The sequence below is a fragment of the Carassius auratus genome, chromosome 8 (genome assembly GCF_003368295.1).
Source record: "Carassius auratus strain Wakin chromosome 8, ASM336829v1, whole genome shotgun sequence".
NCBI classification, from domain to species: Eukaryota; Metazoa; Chordata; class Actinopteri; order Cypriniformes; family Cyprinidae; genus Carassius; species Carassius auratus.
Genome location: NC_039250.1, coordinates 6,591,328 through 6,616,776, shown reverse-complemented (window position 1 = coordinate 6,616,776; position 25,449 = coordinate 6,591,328). Strand labels below are relative to the sequence as shown.

The 25,449-nt window shown below is 37.7% G+C and overlaps 1 protein-coding gene across 1 annotated transcript in view; it reads left to right on the top strand.

Moving 5' to 3' along the window:
- obscna (obscurin, cytoskeletal calmodulin and titin-interacting RhoGEF a) overlaps positions 1–25,449 on the top strand; it is a 42,949-nt gene that overhangs the window by 5,787 nt on the left and 11,713 nt on the right. Inside the window, exons 12-62 of the mRNA XM_026270761.1 lie at positions 33–299; positions 1,160–1,432; positions 2,209–2,472; positions 2,567–2,833; positions 2,920–3,186; positions 3,282–3,548; positions 3,794–4,060; positions 4,139–4,405; positions 4,685–4,951; positions 5,571–5,864; positions 5,998–6,264; positions 6,355–6,621; positions 6,739–7,005; positions 7,185–7,451; positions 7,538–7,804; positions 8,790–9,059; positions 9,174–9,452; positions 9,945–10,202; positions 10,527–10,793; positions 10,975–11,241; positions 11,852–12,118; positions 12,329–12,595; positions 12,676–12,942; positions 13,114–13,380; positions 13,491–13,757; positions 13,879–14,145; positions 14,275–14,541; positions 14,878–15,144; positions 15,280–15,546; positions 15,694–15,960; positions 16,095–16,361; positions 16,482–16,748; positions 16,854–19,400; positions 19,685–19,742; positions 19,790–19,799; positions 19,883–19,994; positions 20,145–20,254; positions 20,405–20,605; positions 20,691–20,785; positions 21,008–21,181; positions 21,272–21,431; positions 21,517–21,624; positions 21,844–22,008; positions 22,121–22,279; positions 22,547–22,724; positions 22,823–22,936; positions 23,029–23,196; positions 23,752–23,854; positions 23,935–24,064; positions 24,150–24,258; positions 24,559–24,645. Of these exons, the coding sequence (XP_026126546.1) occupies positions 33–299; positions 1,160–1,432; positions 2,209–2,472; positions 2,567–2,833; positions 2,920–3,186; positions 3,282–3,548; positions 3,794–4,060; positions 4,139–4,405; positions 4,685–4,951; positions 5,571–5,864; positions 5,998–6,264; positions 6,355–6,621; positions 6,739–7,005; positions 7,185–7,451; positions 7,538–7,804; positions 8,790–9,059; positions 9,174–9,452; positions 9,945–10,202; positions 10,527–10,793; positions 10,975–11,241; positions 11,852–12,118; positions 12,329–12,595; positions 12,676–12,942; positions 13,114–13,380; positions 13,491–13,757; positions 13,879–14,145; positions 14,275–14,541; positions 14,878–15,144; positions 15,280–15,546; positions 15,694–15,960; positions 16,095–16,361; positions 16,482–16,748; positions 16,854–19,400; positions 19,685–19,742; positions 19,790–19,799; positions 19,883–19,994; positions 20,145–20,254; positions 20,405–20,605; positions 20,691–20,785; positions 21,008–21,181; positions 21,272–21,431; positions 21,517–21,624; positions 21,844–22,008; positions 22,121–22,279; positions 22,547–22,724; positions 22,823–22,936; positions 23,029–23,196; positions 23,752–23,854; positions 23,935–24,064; positions 24,150–24,258; positions 24,559–24,645 (13,368 nt within the window). The remainder of the gene's footprint in view (positions 1–32; positions 300–1,159; positions 1,433–2,208; positions 2,473–2,566; positions 2,834–2,919; positions 3,187–3,281; positions 3,549–3,793; positions 4,061–4,138; positions 4,406–4,684; positions 4,952–5,570; positions 5,865–5,997; positions 6,265–6,354; positions 6,622–6,738; positions 7,006–7,184; positions 7,452–7,537; positions 7,805–8,789; positions 9,060–9,173; positions 9,453–9,944; positions 10,203–10,526; positions 10,794–10,974; positions 11,242–11,851; positions 12,119–12,328; positions 12,596–12,675; positions 12,943–13,113; positions 13,381–13,490; positions 13,758–13,878; positions 14,146–14,274; positions 14,542–14,877; positions 15,145–15,279; positions 15,547–15,693; positions 15,961–16,094; positions 16,362–16,481; positions 16,749–16,853; positions 19,401–19,684; positions 19,743–19,789; positions 19,800–19,882; positions 19,995–20,144; positions 20,255–20,404; positions 20,606–20,690; positions 20,786–21,007; positions 21,182–21,271; positions 21,432–21,516; positions 21,625–21,843; positions 22,009–22,120; positions 22,280–22,546; positions 22,725–22,822; positions 22,937–23,028; positions 23,197–23,751; positions 23,855–23,934; positions 24,065–24,149; positions 24,259–24,558; positions 24,646–25,449) is intronic.

Here is a 25,449-nt window from a genome sequence, read left to right as displayed (position 1 = left end):
ACTCTGTCAATCTTTTCTCATTGTGAATTCAGACTTGCAACATACATTTGCAAAGGAACTGAAGGATATGCGTGCAGAGGAGAAGGGTATGGTGACCATGGAGTGTGAAACCAGAAGGCCTGCAGCTACTGTGACCTGGTTAAAAGGTCTAATGGTCCTCAGCTCGGGACAGAAGTACATGATGAAGAAGAAGGATGTTGTCCTCACTCTGACCATCTTCAATCTGGAGAAAAGTGATAGTGCTGTCTACACCTGTGATGTTGGGACAATGCAGAGCAGGGCTTTACTTACAATTCAAGGTAGACAAATTAGATTTGTCTTTATAGTCTTAAATTAATAAATGACATAAAATATAATATGTGACCCTGGCCCAAAAAAACATTCTTAAATCACTGGGGTATATTTTTAGCTTTAGTCAAAATTATAGATTTTTCTTTTATGCCAAAAATCATTAGGATATTAAGTAAAGATCAGGTTCCATGAAGATATTTTGTAATTTTCCTACTATAAATATATCAAAACTTAATTTTTGATTAGTAATATGCATTTCTAAGAATTCATTTGGACAACTTCAAAGGGGATTTTCTCAGTATTAAATTTTTTTTGTACCCTCAGATTCCAGATTTTCAAATAGTTGTATCTGTCTGATCCTAATAAAACAATAAATCAATGGAAAGCTTGTTTATTCAGCTTTCAGATGATATATAAATCTCGATATATACAATTTCGCATTTTAACTTAAGACTGGTTTTGTGGTCCTGGGTCACAAATAATAAGGTTGTAAATCTTAGATTACTAGATATTATGTAACAAGAATTGTAACATTTGGACACTATGGGCCATTTGCACTTGTCAAATTACTGGTATTTGTGCCATTATTTAACACCCAAAGAAAGCTTAACATATTTTGCGCTTGAAATGGCAGCAATAATTGTTGCTAGGAGGAGGCACCATAGAGTACAGATAGCACGTATTAGTATTAGTTTATTTTGAATGCCAGAAGATCACGTTTCAGTTGAATATTTACACATTGTTAATAAATCACCTGAATTAAATTCCCCTCCCACTGGCTCTGTTTAGTAAAATTGGCCCTGTGGATTTTAAGACATGTTCAGTTTTTATGAATCTGTCATATTTTTCATATGAATCTGGCCCTCAGGTCAAAAAGTGGTCATTGTGGATGAACTCGAAGATAAAGAATGTCTAGAAGGAGATACCATCACCTTTAAGTGTAGGATCTGCCCAAGTGACTACACTGATGTCAAATGGTACCTCGATGAGACCTTACTCTACACTAATGATCTTAATGAGATCAAGATGATACCTGGTGGATACCACACTCTTACCTTCAAACAGCTTGCACGTAAAGACACCGGCACCATCTCCTTCGAGGCTGGGGACAAAAGATCATATGCATCACTATTAGTTAGAGGTAACTGTCATAAATCCTAACACTTGACAAGATGCCTGTGGCAGATTTAGTGGATAACTATTAAAGGACACCTTAACAAAAGATACTTTGAGATGAAACTGTCAGTTTCTTTTACTGCTTTGTTATTAAGAATAGAAATGTGTGTATAATTTCTGATGTTTAAAAACATCAAAAGAGGAATTTTAGTTCAGAAAGTTATTTTAAAGAGGCTCATATTTAAACAATTTTATTTTATCTTTGTATTGACTACTATACAGTAAAAAAATTTGAAACAAAATGCAATACAGATCATAGTGTACAGCAGGTGCTCCCAACCCTGTTCCTGGAGATCAGCCTTCCTGTAGAGCTCAGCTCCAGCCCTGATCAAACACAACTGAACCAACTAATTAGGATCTGAAGGAGCACTTGATAATTACACACAGGTATGTTTGATCAGGGTTGGAACTGAACTCTGCAGGAAGGTAGATCTCCAGGAACAGGGTTGGGCAGCCCTGGTGTACAGCATACAATTGAAAAATAAGGTAACACTTTATTTTATGGTGTTGTCACAGTGTAATTATACATTTAAGTACTGAGTAATATTAATTAACTGCACATGTTTACTATATGGTTAGGTTTGGGATTACGGTTTGTCTTAGGGTTACTTGCATGTAATTATGCATAATTAATTGTTATTATAATAGTAAGTACAGTACATGCAATATGTGTAACAAGGACACCTTGAAATAAAGTGTTACCAAAAATTGTTTTTGTAATACAACTTATTTGAATTACAGAGAGACGCCCCACAATAACTAAAGCATTGGAAGATACAGAAGCAATTGAAGGAGGAAGTTTGGTGCTGTTGTGCAAGACCTCAAAGCCATGTCATATTGTTTGGTACAAAGATGGCTGTTTAATCTGGAATTCCTCCAAGTTCTTAGTGAGTCGATCTGGAAATGAGGCCAGGCTGGCCATCCGTGATGTGAAAGACAGTGACGGAGGGTTGTACGAGTGCGATGCAGGTTCTGTCAGCACAAAAGCCACCGTGTCTGTTAAAGGTATTTCAAACATCTCTTTTCTGCAATTTACCATGTTTCTACATTTATTTACATTTGGTTGAAATGTGAAATCTTTATGTTTGTTCCACCTTAGTTATTCCTGCTGAGTTTACAAAAGCGCTTCAGAACCAAGAGGTCAAAGAGGGAGAGAGTGTAACGCTGATGTGCGAATACTCTATACCCGGGGTCCAGTTTGTGTGGCGCAAAGGACCAGAGACGCTAAAATCTAGTGAGAAGTACCACATGAGGCAGAGGAAATCTTGCATTTCTCTTACAATACACAATCTGAAGCCAGAAGATTCAGGGAATTACACATGCATTTGCAGAGACCAAAGAACTATGGCTACTCTTACAGTCAACGGTAGTGATATTGATTGCAAAGAAAATTTTATTTTAGAATTCAACCGTGATCTTGTAGCTTTACTTATGCCATTTTATCCATTCCAGAGGTTCCTATATCATTTATTAAAGAGCTCAAGAACCAAGAGATAGATGAAGGTAAAAATGTGACATTACGCTGTGAGCTTTCTAAAGCTGGAATCCCGGTGGAATGGTTGAAAGGTGAACAAACTCTCTTGCCCGGGGAGAAGTATCAGATGAGGCACATAGTCACCATACTAGAGCTGGTAATCAGAAATCCAGTTCATGAGGACAGTGGAACATACATCTGTGTGTGTGATGATCAAAGGACCAAAGCCATTGTTAAAATACGAAGTAAGACTAGATGTTAAATATATACTGTAGAATTCGATTTTCCAGTACTCTGAATGCTGAAAATGGAACTTATAAATCCTTTTGTATTTCCTTAGCTCAACCTGTCACGTTCAAACAGAAGTTAAGAAATCAAATGGTTGAAGAGGGAAACAGTATAATCCTACACTGCGAGATATCCAAACCAGACATCTCTGTGCAGTGGAGAAAAGGAAGCAGCCTTCTCAGGTCTGGGGAAAAGTACAAAATCAGACAGAGAGGCTGCATGCTAGAGCTGAAGATTTTTAATTTGACGCAAGATGATAGCGGAGTCTATAGCTGTACGAGTGAAACTGCTGAGACATCAGCCAACATCACAGTTAGCGGTAAGTTAGTTCAATTCACTAGTAAGTGTTACCAATAATGAAAAAGGAACACTAAGGAGTTAGAATTTTATGTGCTTGCCCAGTCAGTCAAGTAGTTTAGTAATGCTAAAATATAGTTATTGTTGAATTTTATAGATAAAATTATAAGCACATAGCACATAGAGTCATCTGTTCATCTGTTCATTTGCCAAAGTTGAAAGAACAAAAAATAAGGATGCTCTTATTTGTTTCTTTTTATTCTGTAGCTCAACCTGTTACTTTTAAAGATAAACTGAAAAACCTGGAAGCCGTGGAAGGGAACATGGTAACATTGCACTGCGAGCTTTCTAAAACTGGTGTCCCAGTAGAATGGTGGAATGGAGAGGAACTGCTCCAGCCTGGAGAGAAGTATAAAATGAGAGAACGAGGCACATCAGTTGAGCTGATCATCTGTGAAGCCAAGCCTGAAGACAGTGGAGTTTACAGATGTGTCTGTGGAGACCAAAAGACCAAAGCTACAGTTAAAATTGTTGGTAAGGTTTTGTTTCATTGATTTGTTTTCATGATTATAAAATGTATGTCATTATACAATTCATATGGTGGTTTCACAGGTGCTCCTGCTAGTTTTAAGGAAAACCTTAAGAACCAAGAAGCTCTGGAAGGCAAATCTGTAACCCTTCACTGTGAGCTTTCCAAAGCTGGAGTACCTGTGGAATGGTGGAGAGGAGATAAACCGCTCCTTCCAGGGCCACATTACCAGATGAGGCTGGATGGAAAGACTGCAGAGTTGAAAATAACAAATGTTTTCCCTGATGATGCTGGGATATACAGCTGTGTGACTGGAAGCCAAAAGACCACAGCTGAAGTGAAAGTCAAACGTAATTTCGAAAACATGTTAAATATATACTGTTTAGTACCGTTCAAAAGTTTAAAGTCAGTAGATTTCTTTATTACTAATTTTGTTCAGCAAAGCTGCTTTAAATTGACCAAAAGTGAAAGTAAAGGCATTTATAATGTTACAAAAGATCTAGCAAATCAAGACGTATCATACTTTCTGCAAAAATATTTAGCAGCATTTTACCGTTGTGTATATATCATATGGTTACTGCGTATGAGTTCAATTGCTCATATTAAAAGACCTGTCAATGTTTTCTCAGCCCTTCCAATTACTTTCAAGCGAGAGCTTCAGAATCAGATATCTACAGAGGGTAAGAGTGCAGTATTTACCTGTGAACTTTCAAAGCCTGGTGCTCCAGTTGAGTGGAGGAAAGGTAGAGTGATGCTGAAAAGCGGAGCCAAATATCAGATGACGCTTGAGGGGCGATTAACCAAACTGCTGATAAATAATCTAGTTGAGGGTGATGCGGGAAATTACACCTGCAAAACCAAAGATTCACAATCGACAGCCGAATTGACGGTTCAAGGTAAGATCCAATCCGTTATAAATATAAACAATGTACTGCTGAATTTTCTGAGATTATGGATTTCACATGCATTTCATTTTCATCGCCATTTTATTTTTGACTAGCGCTGAGTGATCAAGTTCTTCCATTTCATTAAAAATGTCCATTTCTTCCACAGCTACAATAGCACTCTGTCATGACATTACATCAGCCACATTCACAGGTTTAAGTCATCTTAACAGTGATATAAATCACTATTGGATTTTCATTACATGATTTTCTAATTCATACCGTCAAATTACACTCATTATTTTACAACAAAAGAGTCTTGCTATCTGAAATCCCTTTATTTGTTATTAGTTGATTTAAACTACAGTAGAAAGGTAGGTTTTATTTTTTATCTTGACCCATTCATCACAGCATGGGCTAGTTATGAAGATATGTGGTGTGTTGGTGTACATAATACATTTATAAAATGAACCTCAATAGATGACATTCCTTTGATGACTTTACCTGATGTAATTATTAAAGGTGAATGCTCTCAGGCACAAAAAGTATACACTGGTACATTTTTGCAGCTCTTTGCTGATGGAAAGACCCATTCACCCTTTTGGCTAGTTTATAACCTTCATGAATACAGGCTTATTCAATTCTTGGCTTCCTAAAGGACTCCCTGCTATCTTTAAAACAAATTTGAAGAACCAAGAAACTCAGGAGGGGAACAGTGTCAATCTGCACTGTGAACTTTCTAAGGCTGGAGTTCGAGTAGAGTGGTGGAAAGGAGAAGAACTGCTCAAGACTGGAGAAAAATATCAGTTGAGACAGAAAGAAGCAACAGTAGAGTTGTTAATAAGGAAGGCACAACCAGAAGACAGTGGAGTGTATCGCTGCATATGTGGAGATTACAAGACAGAAGCCACCATCAAAGTTAATGGTATGATCCAAGATGTTTTCATATGCAGGTTCCTGTATTTAAGAATTACTCAATTTGTTGTTAGAAATTCTAAAGCAATTAAAAAGCTTAATCAGATCATGCAACATCTTCATCGTTCTACTGCTCTGTGTAGCTCTCCCTATCACTTTCAAACAAGAACTTAAGGATCAAGAAGGTGAAGAAGGGAACAACATCACATTGCGCTGTGAACTCTCTAAGGCCAGTGCTGATGTGAAGTGGTTGAAGGGAGATGAAGTCCTAAAGCATGGTGAAAAGTACCAGTTGAGACAGATAGCAACTAAAATGGAGCTCGTTATCAGAAAAGCCATACCTGAAGACAGCGGAGTCTACTTTTGTGTATGCCCTGATCAGACATCCAAAGCTACAGTTAAAATCAATGGTACAAAACTTAAGCAATATATTAAATAAATTCATACTTTCAGGTCAAACATTCTGCTTAGGTGACCCAGATATTTTTGCGATTTCTTAGCTCTCCCGATCACTTTCAAACAAAACTTGAGAAATCAAGAAGTGGTGGAAGGAAACACAGTAGCTTTCCGTTGTGAGCTTTCCAAACCGGGAGCTACGGTGAAATGGTGGAGGGGTGAAGAGGTGCTGCAGGGTGGAGAAAAGTACCAGATGAGGAATGAAGGACGGATTGCTGAACTTCTTATTAAAAATGTCAACTCTGAAGATGTCGACTTCTACAGCTGCACTACAGGAAAGGAAAAAACGACAGCGGAGGTCAAAGTTAGGGGTACGCTATAATACTGCAATATCTGATCTTGATCTTTCATTAATTTCGCAATTACGTAGTAACTTTCCTCTTTTGGATCATTCTCCAACTTCAATACATTTTGTATGGTTTTCATAGCTCTACCTGTCACTTTCAAACGAGAACTTCAAAATGAATTAACCAAAGAAGGTGGGCAAGCTGTTTTTAGCTGTGAGCTGTCTAAACCCGGCGCTCAAGTTGACTGGAGAAAAGGAAGAATTATTCTCAAGCCTGATGATAAATATGAAATGAAGCAAGAGGGCACATTCACCAAACTGGTCATACGTAATGTTGAAGCAAGTGATGCTGGGAACTATTCATGTAAAACCAAGGATTCTGAGTCAACTGCTGAGCTAACCGTTAAGGGTAAGGCATGCAGGCTTTTTGCAGCGGCAGCTTGGCACATTTAGTCTTTCTTGGCTTTCTGCTATTGCATTGTATTGATTCTTGTGCTGTAGTTTTCAGCTTTGCTATGCTTTGAAGGCCTGCATGGCTTTGTAGTAAAATAATCTGGCATACCTATACCTTTTTGTTAACATTTCCAGTTCCACCAATCACTTTTAAAGTCAAGTTGAAAAATCAGGAAGTTGAAGAAGAAAATAAACTTGTGTTGCACTGTGAGCTCTCAAAAGCTGGATGTCCTGTTGAATGGAGGAAGGGGGAAGAGCTTCTTAGGTCAGGGTATAAATATCAAATCCAAGAACATGATGTTACAAGGGAGCTGATCATCACAAAGGCCATGCCTGAAGACAGTGGAGTCTACAGCTGCATTTGTGGAGAGCAGAAGACCAAAGCCACGATCCGAGTATTCGGTATGGATGACATTTTTACAGAAAATGTACCTTTTATTGTCGCTTGAGCTCACTATGAGCTAACATTTTACTGTGCAACTCTTCAGCCACACCAGTAACGTTCAAACAAAACCTGAAGAACCAAGAAGCCCCTGAGGGAGGTGTTGTTATTCTGCATTGTGAGCTGTCCAAAGCTGGGGTACCAGTAACATGGTTAAAAGGGGATGAGGAGCTCTGCAATGGGAATAGATACAAGATAAAGCAGGAGGGATTGGTTGCCGAATTACACATTAAAAATGTTCTTCCCAAGGATGTTGGGGAATACAGCTGCATCGTTGGAGACCAGAAGACTACAGCTGAAGTTAATGTTAGGGGTAGGTCCAATGCCACTTTAATAGGTACACACTCTCAATGGGTAAACAAAAGATCGTTCTGATTTTTGAATAATCGAATTCAGCCAAATCTGATTTTGTCATTGCAAATTAACTAATGTTGTCTAAAGACACCTGTTTGTGTCTACACCCATTACCTTGACAACATTTTTACAGGGCTGTAAACAGTGTATGATACCCAAGACCATAAAAGATAGAATGTGGGGGACCAGATAGTGAATTTAGGGGGGTGCCATTTTGATTCATACTAGTTAGGTTTTTAAGGAAAATGAACAGAATTTTGACTCCATAAAATAGCCCCTAAAAGGTGTACAAAAATATTAAACTGTTTTCATTATTCTTAAGTAATATTTCTTGAGCAGCAAATCCTTATTAGATAGATAAATTTTAGAATGATTTCTGATTTCGGATCAATTGACACTGAAGTCTGGACTAAAGGCTGCTGAAAAATCTACTTCGCCATTACATATAAATATAAACAGTTATTTCAAATTGCAATAGTATTTCACAATTATACTTATATTTTTATATTCTATGTATTTATATTACTCTATTTTCTGTCAAATAAATGCACCCTAGGTGAACATAAGCTTCATAATGCTTCTTTCAAAAACTTGAAAAATCTTACTGACCCCACACTTTTGAATGGTTGTAATTGTGTATTTTTATTTGAATAGGATATTGTCAACTCAAAATTGCCCTGGAATAATGAAAAACATTTCTCCTGACTCCTCAGCTAGGGTCCCCCAACTGAACCTCAGCCATTTCCACCATTATTGATACCCTCATGATCCTTTCATGAACCTTGTATGATACCCTTCATGAATCACAGGGTCATACACACACAGTGTCATATCATATCATAAACTCTACCAATTAACATTCCAACATGACTTCTGAATTGCAATTTTTCTCTCAAAATACTTTTGAGCTGTTGTTGAGATCATACTTCTTAAACCTCTCACAGCTGCTGCCTCTGTGTTCTTTGAGAAAGAGCTTGAGAGTCAAGAAGCAATGGAGGGGGACTCTGTCCTGTTTCGTTGTTTGCTCTCTAGTGATAATGCCCCAGTGACCTGGAGAAAAGATATAAACCAGATCACACAGGGAGGGCGATATACCCTCCACCGTAAAGGTTCAACACAGGAGCTTGAAATCAGGAAACTGAGAATGCAGGATGCTGGCATGTACTCATGTAGTGTCAGGGGCAAGAACACATCTGCGACCCTCAGAGTGATAGGTAAGTCAAAACAAACCCACATAAGAAGTTAACAATAAAGTGTAGCTTGACTTCAAACTTAAACACACTCCAAAGACTCAACAGAGGTGTTCCTTTATTTGGTTTCTTTACCAGAGCGTGTGAGGATTGTGAAAGGACTGCGTGACTTGACAGTAACTGCAGGTGAGAGCGCACACTTTGTGTGCGAGCTTTCACATGAGAACATCCTTGACGGGGTTTGGTGGCTTGGTTCCAATGAACTTCAGGAGAACGAGATGAACCAGATGAGTGTCTGTGGTCGAGAACATCACTTGGTGCTCACTATGACCACAACCGAAGAGTCAGGTGTTGTGTCCTTTGTGGTGGGAAATGAAAAGACCTCTGCCTGTCTTCGTGTGAACAGCAAGCCTACAGGTGAGTGTAAAAATCCGTACTGCAAATAATGTATTTACTATTAACAAGAAGACAAACTGATATATAAGGTAAAGGTGAAGTGACATGCAGCCAGGTATGGTGACCCATACTCAGAACTCGTGCTCTGCATTTAACACATCCATAGTGCACACACACACACACACACACACACTGTGAATGCACACCTAGAGCAGTAGGCAGCCATTATGCTACATCACCCGGGAAGCAGTTGGGGGTTCGATGCCTTGCTCAAGCGCACCTCAGTCATGGTATTGAAGATGGGAGAGAGCGCTGTACATTCACTCCCCCCACCTACAATTCCTGCCAGACTGAGACTCAAACTCGCAACCTTTGCATTGCAAGTCCAAATCTCTAACCACTAGGCCGCATCTTTTTCCATAAAATAAACCCCCCATAAGATAAAATAAACTGATATACCAAAATGTAATGTATACTTTTAACTACATACTCAAAAGTGCATTCTCTCTGTAGTTTTGATAGAGGAAAGACTGAAGGACATGACCATTTTTGAGGGAGATTCTGCCACCCTATCCTGTGTGACTTCTGACACCTGCACACCTGTCACCTGGAAGCGAAATAATGTAACCCTGCTCTCTGGGGAAAAGTATGAACCTCTGAAACACGGGAAACGTAACGTTCTTCTGATTCATAAAGTCAGAAAAGAGGATGCTGGGATTTACATGTGTGATACAGGAGACATGCAGAGTAGTGCTACTCTTACAGTCAAAGGTGGGAACAGCTTGAAAGATTATTTCATTATTTTACTGTAATAATAACAATTATATTCTTAATAATAATCTATTATTTTTTATAAAATAATAAAAATAATGATTTTATATATTTATTTAAAAGTGAATTAAATGATCAGTTTTAGTTTGTCTTTGTTTGAAACATGATTTATTTTAAAATTCATACATGCATTCCCTATTTTTAATTTTTTCAATTGATACTCAAAGTACTTCATATTTTAGTTATAAAGTTTTGAAGTATTGTTTTAGAGAAGGAAATTGTTAAATTGTCACATATACCTAAGGGCTCTTTGCTTACTCTCAGAACGTCCTTTGTTTTTCTGCCGGGAGCTCCAAAATCAAGAAGCAGAAGAGGGTGAGACTACTTTCTTGTGCTGTGAATTGTCTCAGCCTGGAGTTGCAGTTGAGTGGAAGAAGGGAGCAATTCTTCTTAGGCCTGGTAACAAATATGAGATAAAACAGGATGGATGTGAGCAGCAGCTACAGATCAATGACCTCACAAGTCAAGACAGCGGGGCCTACAGATGTTGTGCCGATGGCATTGAGACAAGGGCTAGTATTACTGTAAAAGGTAATAACAAAATAATATAAATTTCATTAGATGGTGAGGATTTGATCTGTGCATGAACTGAATGTCAGTGAATGAGTGGAAATATTCAGTAATACTTAATATAAATTGCACTTAGTACTTTATTCATTAAATTGTTTTTTTTTTTTTTTTTTTTTACTGTTTTTCTTCCCTTGTGCCACAGAGCGTCCTTTATTTTTCCATGAAGAGCTCCAAAACCAAGAAGCAGAAGAAGGTGAATCAGCATTCTTGTGCTGTGAGCTCTCTAAACCTGGAGTAGCAGTCCAGTGGAAAAAGGGGGCAATGCTGCTCAAGAATGGACATAAGTATGAGATGACGCAAGAAGGCAATGAAGTACAACTTCAGATCCATGATCTCACAAGTCAAGATAGTGGTATCTACAGATGTTGTGCTGGCAACATAGAGACACGAGCTAATATTATAGTTAAAGGTAGGAATGCACATTAATAATACTGTTATGGAATATATTTAGATTTGTATTAGTCAGTATTGCATGTTTTATTGTTCGTGGTCATACCCCTATTTTTACATTCATTGTAGATCACTTAAAACACTAATAGTTATGGAACATTATTAAATGTAATCTTTAGCAAATCAAATTTTCATAATGTACATTATAATGCTGCAATCCATAAATTCATTTGTAGCATTTAAAACTATTCATTTTAGTTTGTAATGTTTTTTTTTAATGTGAAAAAACTGATCATGTATCAAGTATCAACCATATAATGAAAAACGTGGTAGAGTATTGCGTTAGCAAGCGCAAGGTTGGGGGTTCGAATCCCAGGGAACACATGTAAGGAAATTGTTTGCTTGAATGCAATGTAAGTCGTTTGTGAAGGTCTGCTAAATGCATTAATGTATTCATTTATTTTAAATGTTTCTAATAGAGTGTTGATATAATCATAATATAGGTTTTTAATTAAGGCATGGATATTGGTGACACCATCTGTCATTGGTGTTTAAGGACATTTAGCAAAAAGACTAAAGAAACCATTTCCTGCAAATCTAATTAGCACTAATTTGCTTTCCCTTTTCAGAGCAACCTCTTTTCTTCTGTGAGGAACTCCATAACCAGGAAGCAGAGGAGGGCGAGACAGCCTTTCTTTGCTGTGAGCTCTCTAAACCTGGAGTTGAAGTGCAGTGGAAGAAGGGGGCAATACGATTGAGACCGGGAGACAAATATGAGATGAAACAAGATGGCTGCAAAGTACAGCTACAGATCCATGGCCTGACACGTCAGGATAGTGGCACATACAAGTGCTGCTCTGGAAGCCTGGTAACTACAGCATCCATTGTAGTCAAAGGTGAGAACCGTGAAATAAGGGCCATACCATACCATGATGTTGTGAAAAAGTATTTGCCGCCTTCTGATTTATTGATATTAATATACAATATTACAGTACATATTTAAAAATGAAAACAAAATGAAATAACATAAACAAATTTGCTTATTTATTCAAGTCTTTTGAATTCCTAAAGACTGAATAATTGAAAGATTAGAATTTATTTTTCAGAACATCCTTTGTACTTCATCAAGATGCTTGAGTGTCAAGAAGCAGAAGAGGGCGAAACTGCTTTCCTTTGCTGTGAGCTTTCCAAACCTGGGGCTGCGGTACAGTGGAAGAAGGGATCTGTGCTGCTAAAGCCTGGAAGGAAGTATGAAATAAAGCAGAATGGAAGTGAACTGCAGCTTCAGATCCATGAGCTCACAAGCCAAGACAGTTGTGTCTACACATGCTGTGTTGGTAGTCTAGTGACTTCAGCATCTCTGGAAGTGAAAGGTATGTTATATTCAAATTAGAGCTTCCAAGATCAGTTGTTAGAGTACACATCAATTAACATACTTATTTGCTGCATCCAGAACAACCTCTGTTTTTCTGTGAGGAGCTCCAAAAGCAAGAAGTAGAAGAGGGTGAGTCTGCCATACTGAGCTGTGAGCTCTCTAAACCTGGAGTGGAAGTGCAGTGGAGGAAGGGAACTGTTTTGCTTCGACCAGGAAACAAATATGAGATGAAGCAAGATGGCTGTAAATTGCAGCTTCTGATATATGAGTTCAACAGTCAGGACAGTGGTGTCTACAAATGTTGTGCTGGTAGCTTGGTGACCACAGCATCTATCGATGTGAAAGGTATAAAAATTACACAAAATTGTTAAATCGACTAACACTTGAACAAAATACAGAAAAGTAAAAATGCAACGATTTATGCACTGGATAGGAAAACCTATGGAGCGATCCAGCAAAAAGATTAGCTTTATTTTAGGTAGTAGAAATTGTTACAATTTATTTGGTGTTCTCTAGAATCACCAGTTGTCTTCCAAGAGGAGCTCCAAAGCCTTGAAGCAGAGGAAGGTGGGACGGCCACCCTGACCTGTGAGCTGTCTAAACCTGGAGTTGCTGTGCAGTGGAAGAAGGCAACAGTGTTGCTAAAGCCGGGCAACAAGTATGAGATGAAACAAGATGGCTGTCTACAACAGCTTCAAATATATGACCTGAAACATGAAGATAGTGGCTTGTACAAATGTTGTGCTGGCAGTCTGGTGACAACTGCTTCACTTGTGGTAAAGGGTAAGGGACATAAAAATATTCTGACTTAAAAATCATCATTCAGCTTTTTTTATCTTTCCAGTTGTCTTTCAGTAAAGCTGGAATGTATAATTTTTGTTTGCTTTCTACAGAACATCGCTTGTTCTTTTCCAAGGAGCTCCAAAACCAAGAAGCAGAGGAGGGTAGGACAGCAATATTGTGCTGTGAGCTCTCTAAACCTGGAGTTTCTGTGCAGTGGAAAAAGGGAACAGTGCTTTTGAAGTCTAGTAACAAATATAAAATTAAAGAAGATGGCTGTCAACTACAGCTTCAGATACATGAGCTAACAGCTCAGGACAGTGGGGCCTACAAATGCTGTGCTGGTAGCCTTGTCACAACTGGATCTCTTGTGATAACAGGTACTTCAAATGCCAGTTTTCTACATTTTGTCCTTTGACATAAGAATTGATTAATTTCATCAAGAAACAAATGACACATGAACAGATTAAAGACGTATATGCTTTCGTTTTCCCTCTACAGAAAAGCCATTGTACTTTTCTGAGGAGCTCCAGAACCAAAAAGCAGAGGAGGGTAAGACAGTCACATTGCACTGTGAACTTTCTAAACCTGGAGTTTCAGTGCAATGGAAGAAGGGAACATTTTTGTTGAAGGCTAGTAAAAAATATGACATAAAACAGGATGGCCGTGAACTACAGCTTCAGATCAACGAGCTAACAGCTCAAGACAGTGGGACCTACAAATGTTGTGTTGGGAACCTGGTCACAACTGCTTCTCTTGTGGTAAAAGGTGAGTGAATTATTCAAATAAATTCTTTCCATTCTTTGATTTTTGGCTTAATCAATTAATTCATGAATTAATATGTGCTGTTTTCTAATGAGCATGCAAGACAGAGATATTTTTGTTTTCCCCTTCCAGAACAGCCATTGTTCTTCTCTGAGGAGCTCCAAAACCAAGAAGCAGAGGAGGGTAACACAATTACATTGCACTGTGAGCTCTCTAAACCAGGAGTTTCAGTGCAGTGGAAAAAGGGAACAGTGCTTTTAAAGCCTAGTAAAAAATATATAATTAAACAGGATGGCCGTGAACTACAGCTTCAGATCCATGAGCTAACAACTCAGGACAGTGGGGTGTACAAATGTTGTGTTGGGAGCCTTGTAACAACTGCTTCTCTTGTGGTAAAAGGTGAGTGAAGTTATTTGAATGTGATAGCTGTAAGTATGGTGTTCGGTATAACCATTTTTTGGACTGTTTATGTCAGTGGTTTCCCAATCACATTCTTGGAGGCTCCCCAATACTGCACATTTTGCATGTCTCCTTTATCAAGCACACCTGATTCAGATCATCAGCTCATTAGCTGGGACTCCAAGACCAGAAATGGGTATGTCAGATAAAGGAGACATGAAAAATGTGCAGTGTTGGGGGGCTTCTAGGAACATGGTTGGAAACCACTGGTTTATATGACGAGTTTTTTCTGTTGAGCATGTAAAGATGTAGATATTTTTGATTTTCCCTCACCAGAACATAGCTTGTTCTTCTCTGAGGAGCTCCAAAACCAAGAAGCAGAGGAGGGTAAGACAGCCATATTGTGCTGTGAGCTCTCTAAATCTGGAATTTCAGTGCAGTGGAAGAAGGGAACAGTGCTTTTGAAACCTAGTAAAAAATATGAGATAAAACAGAATGGCCGTCAGCTACAGCTTCAGATCCATGATCTAACAGTCCAGGACAGTGGGGACTATAAATGTTGTGTTGGAAACCTGGTGACAACAGCTTCTTTTGTGGTAAAGGGTAAGTGAATTATGCAAATACCATTTTTCACAATTTGACTTGAAATAAGAATTCATTTATTTATCTGTTCATGTGTTTATTTGTTTTTGTTGAACATGTGACAACGTACAGTATGTTTTTGTTTACCCTCTCAAGAAAAGCCATTGTTCTTCTCTAATGAGCTCCAAAACCAAGAAGCAGAGGAGGGTAAGACAGCCATATTGTGCTGTGAGCTCTCTAAATCTGGAGTTTCAGTGCATTGGAAGAAGGGAACAGTGCTTTTGAAACCTAGTAAAAAATATGAGATAAAACAGGATGGCCGTCAACTACAGCTTTGTATCCATGAGCTAACAACTCAGGACAATGGGGACTATAAATGTTGTGTTGGAAGCCTTCTGACTACTTGCTCTGTTACGGTGAAAGGTATAAAAACATGTTTAAGTGAAAAACTCTTTCCATTTAGAGCACTCTTACAATCACTCTTACAAACATTTATTAAGAGCAAGTGATTTGTGAATTTAGCCACAAATAGTAGAAACATAAAATTTGTATGTATTGCCCCATGTCTAGAGCAACCAATATTCTTCTGCAAGAACCTCCAAAGCCTTGAAGCAGAGGAAGGTGAGACAGTCACTCTGATCTGTGAGATCTCAAAACCTGGAGTTGCTGTGCAGTGGAAGAAGGGAACAGTGTTGCTAAAAGCAGGAAACAAGTATGAAATGAAACAAAATGGCTGTGTGCTACAACTCCAGATACGTGACCTGAAAAGTGATGATAGTGGATCTTATAAATGTTGTACTGGTAGTGTGGTGACAACTGCTTCACTTGTGGTAAATGGTGAGTGATTTGATTTAAATGCAATTTTCCACTTTTTTTTTAATAGTTTAAACAGATGAATGAATTCATTAGTATATTAATTTGTCCACATTTTCTGTTAGGCATATAAACATATTTTTGTTTTCCCCCACTAGAACATCCCTTGTTCTTCTCTAAGGAGCTCCAAAACCAAGAAGCAGAGGAGGGTAAGACAGTCACATTGTACTGTGAACTCTCTAAACCAGGAGTTTCTGTTCAGTGGAAGAAGGGAGCAGTAATACTTAAACCTTGTAAAAAATATGAGATCAAACAGGATGGCCACCAACTCCAACTTCAAATCCATGAAGTAACAGCTCAGGACAGTGGGGTCTACAAATGCTGTGCTGGAAGCCTGGCAACTAATGGTTCAATTAAAGTGACAGGTACACATATTATTTTAGTGAAACATGTATTTACAGTTTCCAACTTTTTGTCCATGTAGAATTTTTTTAATGCATGGAAGGAACCACACTTTTATTTATTTATTTTTTTTGCATGGACAGAGCAACCTTTATTCTTCTGCAAGAATCTTCAAAACCTTGAATCTGAAGAAGGTGAAACTGCATTCTTGACATGTGAGCTCTCAAAACCTGGAGTTGCAGTGCAGTGGAAAAAGGGATCTGTGTTGATTAAACCAGGAAACAAGTATGAGATGAAACAGAATGGCTCTGAATTACACCTTCAAATCCATGATTTAAAATGTCAGGACAGTGGTGTCTACAAATGCTGTGCTGCAAAGATGGAGACAAAAGCTTCTGTTGTTGTAAAAGGTACATTTATGTGCATTTCCATTTTTTCCAAATTTCATTTTTTGCTTAAAACTTTACTTCAAATTCAAAACAAGTATTACTGCATTTTCTATATTTTTACACCAGAATCTCCACCTAAAATTAAAGACATCCCTCAAGCCCCACCAAGAATAAAAGGAAAAAACATTATGGAAGAAACACACAGTGGTCTAGATCATAAGAAACAAGCTGCAGTCATTGAGGAATCGGATATCTCTATCTTCGATCCATCAGAGGTTCACTTCCAGGATCTCTGTGAGAAACCGACAGATGACCAGGAAGTCAAGCCAAAATCATTGGTGCGACAAAAGGGAGAAGATGTGAGTTCCAGTATGGTTATCAGTGAGTCTACTTGCACCATGGGAGAACCTGAAATTTCTTCTCTTGCAATCAATGTACACAAAGAACAAAGAAAAAAGGAGTTGGACACAAATTCAAAATGGGTTACTAAGATTTCTGTGGACCAGCACAATGAAGAGATCTCAGGGCAAGTTCAAAAGAAAACTCCAAGCATAGATCCAGGTGAACAGAGCAAGGAACCACCCAGAGAGGTTCCCCTGCCTCCACCGCGGTCAAAGGGTAAGGCCACACATCCAGATGATTCAATCCAAGACCAGCACAGTGTTAAAGAGCCAACTCTTGATAAGAGAGGCAAGAAACAAGATGTTGTCGTTGAGGCTACTGTGGAGACCACAAAGGCATCAAAGCATGTTGACCTAACAGTGTCACTCCCTAAAGAGAATGTCTCCCAGCTACATGTTGAAACCAAAAGGCAACCCTATGTTTTGGAAGCAAAGATCCAAGATATGGACATAAAACAATGTGTGGATACCACTTTGAAGATATCAGAACATGGTTTAAATACCCCAGTCTTTGAAGAGATAACAGCGAAACACATTGAATCGTCTCATTTAGAACAACCATGTCATTTAGAAGGAAATAATCAGTATATCAAGCAGAAATCAACTGTAAACAAGGAACCAAAGCAAGAGCAAATTGTGAGCAAGGAAACAGAGTTGGAAGAATTTGCCCCGCAAACAAATACAAATAAGGAACCAAAACAGAAATCATTGGATAAGAATGTAGCACATGAAAATCAAAATGTCCAGTCTGAAGAGAGATCAGAAATTAAAAAGGTTAAATCCATTGATGAACATCATGGACAAATAACAAAGAATATTACAGAACAACCAAGTATTGCAATTACAAGCCAGAAACCCAAAAAGCCAATCCTTTGTGCACAAAGAGACTCTTCAATGCCTGTAAAAGATGTCCAGAAGGAATTACAGGCAGGTGAACTGAATTTACCACACATTGATAGTGGAGAACTGAAACATGTCCAGCAGGTTGTGGATGAACATCATGGAAAAGTGCCAAAGCATGTTACAGAAAAACCAAAACAAATTGCCATTACAAGCCAGAAATTCAAAGAAGAAATAATAACTGCAGTTAAAACTACAGCAATTAAAGATGTGCAGAAATATTCAGAGGAAGGTGAACTGAATTTACCACACACTGATAGTGAAGATGTGAAAAATGTGAAGCAAGCTCTGGATGAAGATAAGGTTAAAGTACGAAAGCCTGTTACAGGAAAAGCAACAAATATTGCAATTGCAAGCAAGTTCAAAGAAGAAACAATTCCTGCAGAGAAAGCTACAACAATGTCCATTAAGGATGTGCAAAGGGTTTCACAGGAAGTGGAACCAAACGTACAACACATTGATAGCGGAGATGAGAAAAATGTGAAGCAGGTCATAGATGAACATAACGTAAAAGTACCAAAGCATGTTAAGGAAAAGGCTCCAAGCATTACAAGACCGCAAATAATTCCTCCAAAGAAAGCTGTAACAATATCTTTTAGGGAAGTGCAGAAGGCATCACAGGAAGTTGAGCCAAACTTGCCACACATGGATGATAAAGATCAGAAAAATTTGAAGGAGGTTGTCATTGAAGGACAGAAGGAAGATGTTTCCAGAGGATTGAGCTCTCAACCTGAGGAGATGATGCCAGAGCAGATCACAAGTGTGGATACTGACAAACAGAAGAGTTTAAAAGCAGAACAAGGTGGTCCTGGTATAGATATAGATTCTGAAGATGAGCCAGAGATGCTTGAGGCTGCGATTAAAATACAAGCTGCTTTCAAAGGCTACAAAACAAGAAAGGACATGCGGCCCATCTTTAAAGAAGTGTTCAAGAACCAGAATATTAATCTTGGTGGCACTGCATTCCTGGAGTGTGTTGTAGAAGGTAAAATAAGCAATGTGCGTTGGCTTAAAGATGGAGTAACTCTCAAGCCTGGGGAAAGGCACAAAATCACCCATAATGCCTATGGAAGGTGTCTTCTAGAAATTTCCAGCTTTACAAACAAAGATGCTGGAATCTACACATGCGAAGTTGCAAACAAGTTTGGAGCAGTTAGTTACAATGGGAATGTGATGGTGGGTAAACCACAGAAGCCATCACAAACAATTCAGACTGCACAAACACCAAGTACAGAAATGGTCACTGAGAAAGAGGTTTTGCCCACAATTAACACGGAAGAGGAGTCATTGAGACTCGTCTATGACCTACCGGCAGATGACACCTACAGCAAGATCCAAGAGAAAAGGAGAAGTCTCATTTCAGTCAGCTCTAGTGAGTTGTCTAAATATTCTGTTTGTTTCAAAGTGTTCATTTTACTTTTATTCTATATAATAGAAGCAAGATTAGGTCTGCACTGATATAAACTTCCGGCTGATGCCACTGAAGACAAAAATTATTCCATGTATTATGTCATGTTATATGACTGATTAATGGCAGCTAATCGAAAAATGTAAAAAAAAAAAAAAAATCTGGAAAATGTGATAAGTATTAGAATTTTGCATACCAGTAGCAGATGAACATTTTAGTTTTTTTTGTAATTCTGGCATCCTCTTTAGTATCCTGTTACTCAGATTATGACACAGCCCCAGATGTTGAGACAGACTACCAATCAAGGTAAGTTTTACTTCGTAAAGACCTCTCAAGGGCTCTTAATTATAAAGAATGATGGCAGCATAAGAGCATCTTTCACATATTTGTATTTTGAAATATTACTTTGCAATGTTTTTTTTTAATGAATATTTTCCCAAACAGAGGTAAAGAGGCCAAAGACGGCAAAAACTGAGGCTTCTACTACTCAGACTTCTAAAGAAGAAAACATAATTACTGTACAATCCCCAAAGAATACAGATCAGCTAAAAGTGAAAGGTCAGTTCTATTGGTAATACAAGTTATGTTTTAAAGCTCATTAAATAATTAAAGATAAATAAATAATATGCACATCAATAGCAGTTTGAGAAGCTTGGAGATGCCTATAACTTGTGGACTTCTGTATTGTTGGGTTTATATTTGTCATAGGTGGCAATTCACAGAGCCAGACACCCTCACCCAAACGCATTCATTCCTACAAGTCCTCTGCAAATGCTGAGTCGTTCTCTGAGTCAGATGGAGATGATGATAGAGGAGAGGTAGCAACGTTTTATAATAATTTTACAATAATAATAATAAAATTCAATTATTGGAACATATTGTGCATATTGTAGCTCAGAGTTAGAAACAAGTGAAAAGTAAAACATAAAAAGCACTGATATGGAGTATATGTGTTTGTCACCTTTTAGACCTTTGATATTTATGTAGCCAAAAGTGATTGTCAGCCTCTGGGAGGAAACAAAGAGGCTTTTGTACTAAAGGAAGGTCAGTTTGTGGAGGTCCTGGACTCAGCCCATCCTGTGAGGTGGCTTGTCCGTACAAAGCCAACCAAGCTCACACCATCCCGTCAAGGCTGGGTATCCCCAGCGTACCTAGAAAAGAAGACAAGGGTGAATTGATGGATGTGTGTGTGTATATATAAATGGAATAAAATGTTGTTACATTATTTTAATAATATTTCTTTTTTTCTCTAAGGAAATATTTTCCTTGGCCCATGAAGCAGAGACTAAAGAATCCCCTGAGAAAGGCAAAACAGTTTTTACAAAGGATGAGCACAGTTTGATCCAAAGGTAAATCAGACTCAAGTCTACCAAAAGTTCAAAGTCTGACTGATCATTTTTTAGTTTAAGTTTTCATATATATTGATGTATTTGTATTTTTTGTATTTTAGCTTTAATACTATTTTATTATTTTACTGAAATGTAAAAAAAAAAAAAAAAGTTATTTTATTATTAGGTTTTGTGAAACCCTAAATTGACTAATTGATGTTTTTTTTTTTTGTTTTTTTTCAGTCGCTTGATCAAGGGACTACTTGATGGTGAGAATAATTTTGTGCGCGAGCTGAACTTCTTTGTGGAGCACCATTTGCAATACTTAGAGACAAGCACTCAAGTTCCTCTCACCATCCTAAGTCAAAAAGAGTACATATTCCGCAATATCAGAGATATTGCAAGTTTCCATGAATGGTAAATACATCTATTTTGTTCTATAATATAATATAATACACATTGTGGTTTAACTTCTTTGTCCCTCTGTCCCTCCATCCTCCATCACAGCTGTATTCTCCCTAAGCTGGAGATGTGTTTCTCAGATGATGATGTAGCCCAGTGTTTTGTCAGTTATGCACTGGACTTTGAGATGTATCTCCAGTTCATTACAGGCCTGCCCCAAGCCGAGGCTTGCATCTCAGAAAAAAACACACAGCATTTCTTCAAGGCAAGAGCACATACTGTTTTAAGTTTGGCAGTATGATTTGAAGTATCTTCAAATAAATTAAAATTATTTTTCTACTGTGTTCCAGCAATATGCAAACACAGAGTTGGCACATTTGGATACGCAGGTCTTCAGTGTTAGCACATATTTGCAGAGACCCATGGAGAGAATTCAAACGTACAAAAATGTACTTAAGGTGTGGTAGCTTAATCATTTTCTTTACACACACACATAAACACACACATAAACACACGCACACACACACACACACACACATATGTATATGTATATTTGGGGTCAGTCAGTGTTTAAATATATTCACACACAGACAGCAAAAAACAAAACAATATTTAAAAAATGTTAATTATTGCTTTCAATACATCTTGTTTAGCAGCTTCCATGTTTGTCTTTTTAGGAGCTGATCAGAAACAAAGCAAAAAGCGGACAGAACTGTTGCCTGCTGGAAGACGCATTTGCCATTGTTTCCAGCTTGCCTTGGCGTGCAGAGAACTTGCATCATCTGTCCATGATTGAGGATTACCCTGCACCTCTCAAGGGGCTTGGAGAACCCATTAGACAGGTACTGTATCATTATACCCTGAACATCTGTGTTTGCAGGTTGACAGGTTGACAAGTGTGAGTAAGGATTTGAAGGTATCATTCTGCTAATGATAGTGTCAATGTGTCTCCAGGGATATTTTACAGTATGGGAGGAAATTCCTGAGGTCAAAATCTCTCAAAGAGGACATCACCGCCACGTATTTCTCTTCAAAGATTGTATTGTCTTCTGCAAGCCGAAGAGAGAACTTTGCACATACACCGAGGCCTACATATTCAAGAATAAGATGAAGGTATAATCAGATATGCATTTATTAATATAGAATTTTTTTGTAATACAGAACTTTTACAGTCTATTCTACATGCTGTCCTACTGAAAACGTACTGTAGCTAAATGTCATTGAAATTAAACCAAAATGCAGTTCAATGAAAAGGTTCACCTTACATTTGAAAAGATATGTGTATAGTACACTGCGCATGTAATATCATGTATATCATGGCAGCACTAATCACTGCAGTCCATTTCACATCCATTCCAAGAGCATTTGCTTTCTTCACAGCTGAGTGATATTGATGTAAAGGATACAGTGGAAGGAGATGACAGGTCATTTGGTCTTTGGCACGAGCACCGGGGAATGGTGAGAAAAATCATTCTGCAAGCTCGATCCATCCTCCTCCGCCTCTCCTGGCTCAAAGATCTGAGAGACCTGCAGCAGCGCAGCAAACAGCCCACTTGGAGTAAGTTAGGACACAGAAGAGCAAACTTAAGAATAAATCTGTTTCGACTGCTTGAAATGATTGCATTTTTGCAATACATCTATGTTTTATATTTACAGCTGCCCCATGCTTTGAGCAGCATCTTAGTGACTATCCAGCAAAGCTTGGACAAACTGTAAAACTGGTCTGCAAAGTCACTGGTACACCAAAACCAGTAATAAAGTGGTATAAAGGTGAATAATACTATCTGTGTGTGTGCATAAATATAGAAAGTTAACATTTACATACAGTGTATAAATGGGTTCTGCTGATGTGCTGTTTGCAGATGGTCATGCTGTGAAAGAAGACGAGCATCACATTACATCAGAAGGACAGTTAGGTGCTTGTTATCTTGTACTGACTGGTGTCATAGAGGCGGACTCGGGTCAATACATGTGTTATGCAACCAATCATGCAGGGAACGCAAGCACTCTGGCTAATATCATGATTGATGGTAAGTTTTGAGAAAATTTTATTATGGCAATCTGTTACAATGTTTGAATTTATTTCCATCTACAGTACTGTTCAAAACTTGGGTAAGTAATTTTTTACTTCATTTTATTCTGGAAGGATGCATTACATACATTGATCAAAAACAAGTATTTTTTAATATTTAATCCTTAAAATATTAGGAAGCACATATTTGCAAAGCTGATCATAAGAAAAATTACTTGTGTACTGAAAAAGTATATTAGGATGATACTATAGGATCATGTGACTGAAGATGAGCGTAAAGGCTGCTGAAAATTAAGCTTTGTCATCACAGGAATAATTATATTTTAAAATGTATTAAAATAGAAAACAGTTATCTAAAATTGTAATATTATTGAACAATATTACTGATTTCCTGTATTTTTGATCCTGCAACCTTGATGAGTGTAAGAAACTATCCAAAAATATAAAAATATATTCCTGATCCCAAACTTTTGAATGCTAGTGTTAAGTAATTTTAAAGATGACACGGGAATTGGTTAGCAAAAATTGAGAAAAAGGTTTTTGTTTCCCACAGTACCTCCAAGTTTTACAACCAGACTACAGAACTCAGTGCTTGTAAAGGGACAAGATGTGCAGTTCAGGTGCTCCACACAATCTGCTCCTTTACCATCAATAAGGTACAACTGGTTCCATTCACTCATATTAATGTAATGGAATTTATATTTGATAAAAAATCTCAGACAATCTATATGCACAGGTGGTTTAAGGATGGCATTCAGCTTGAGGATAACAGGAAACACCAGATTCAATCTGATGTTCAAACAGGAATTCTCACTCTCACTATAAAGAGAGCTGAAGAGGCAGATCTAGGTCAATACCAGTGTGAGGTACCAGAGTCTTCTGCTACTTTTTGATGACTTTATATCATATATGGATCCCATTATATACTTCTTCTCTGTGTTTATGATACAGCTACAGAATGAAGTGGGCAGTGCCAAGTGTAAAGCTGAACTCTGCCCTCCAGCACCATTACCTGTGTCAGTCAGGACCCAAAAGCAATCACAAACTACCCCAACTTCAGGTAGGATGAAGAGGAATGTGAACCGCAATTGCCGTTTAAGGCAGAAAAGGTGTATATTTGGCCACTAAGTCTCACCATGTGTTGGTTGGCACCAGTAGGCTTTGAAGGAGCACATACCAAAGTCATCTCCAACTCCGACTTCCCACCCATTCCTCATGTTCTGTCACTGGAACACCAGATCTTCTGAATATCCATTCCACTCCTCTAACAACTAGCTCTGTAGTCTGGAGACCATTTTCAAATTAAAATCATATGTATTAATAAAATGTACTTTTATGTTGTGCTGAATTTCACCAACAGTTTCCCATTTTCAAGAGCTTCTTGGTCTGGAAGAAACCTTTGATGGGATTGCTCAAACTATCAAAAACTTCATCGGCCATCTTCATTGAGGCATCTGCATTGCATTATGTCATTGGAAACATTTACTTACATTATAATATTACATATTTTATATGTACATATACCTTTCAAAATTTTGGGGTCGGTATAATTTCTTCATGTTTTTTAAAAATGTTTTGCTATGCTTATGAGGGCTATATTTATTTAAAATAAAAAATAGAGTAAAACAGTTTTTTATTTTAATACATTTTAAAATTCCTTTTTTTCATGTGATGGCGAAGCTACATTTTCAGCAGCCTTTACTCCAGTCTTCAGTGTCATATGATCCTTCAGAAATGATTCTAATACACTGATTTTTTCAGGATATTTTGATGAATATTAAATTCTAAAGTTGAGAAGAATTAAATTGGTTTGAGGCATTTATTTGAAGTATATATATTTTTTTCTGTTATTTTTTGTTTTTGTCCCTGCTAAATTAAAGTATTAATTAAAAACAAATCTTACTGACCCCAATTTTTGGAACTGTAGTGTAATGTTTCATTTAATTTGTCTTTAATTAATTTGGGTATTAAATAAAACGGCATGCTACTTCATATATCATACGTACAGTATACAGTATCATATCATGCATTTTCTTTAATATACCTTTGTTGGTTATATGTTTTCATTTATACATTAAGTGGTTCAAAGGCAGCTTTTGGACACTTGTCGATCATGTGCATTTTCACATCCAGTTTAACACACTTTCCATCCCATTTCCTTTATAGTCACAGAGCAGGAGACTTAAGATCTGATCAAAATCATCATGTAAGTGTCTTCACACAGATGCCTCAGCATTTTGCATGCATGCTA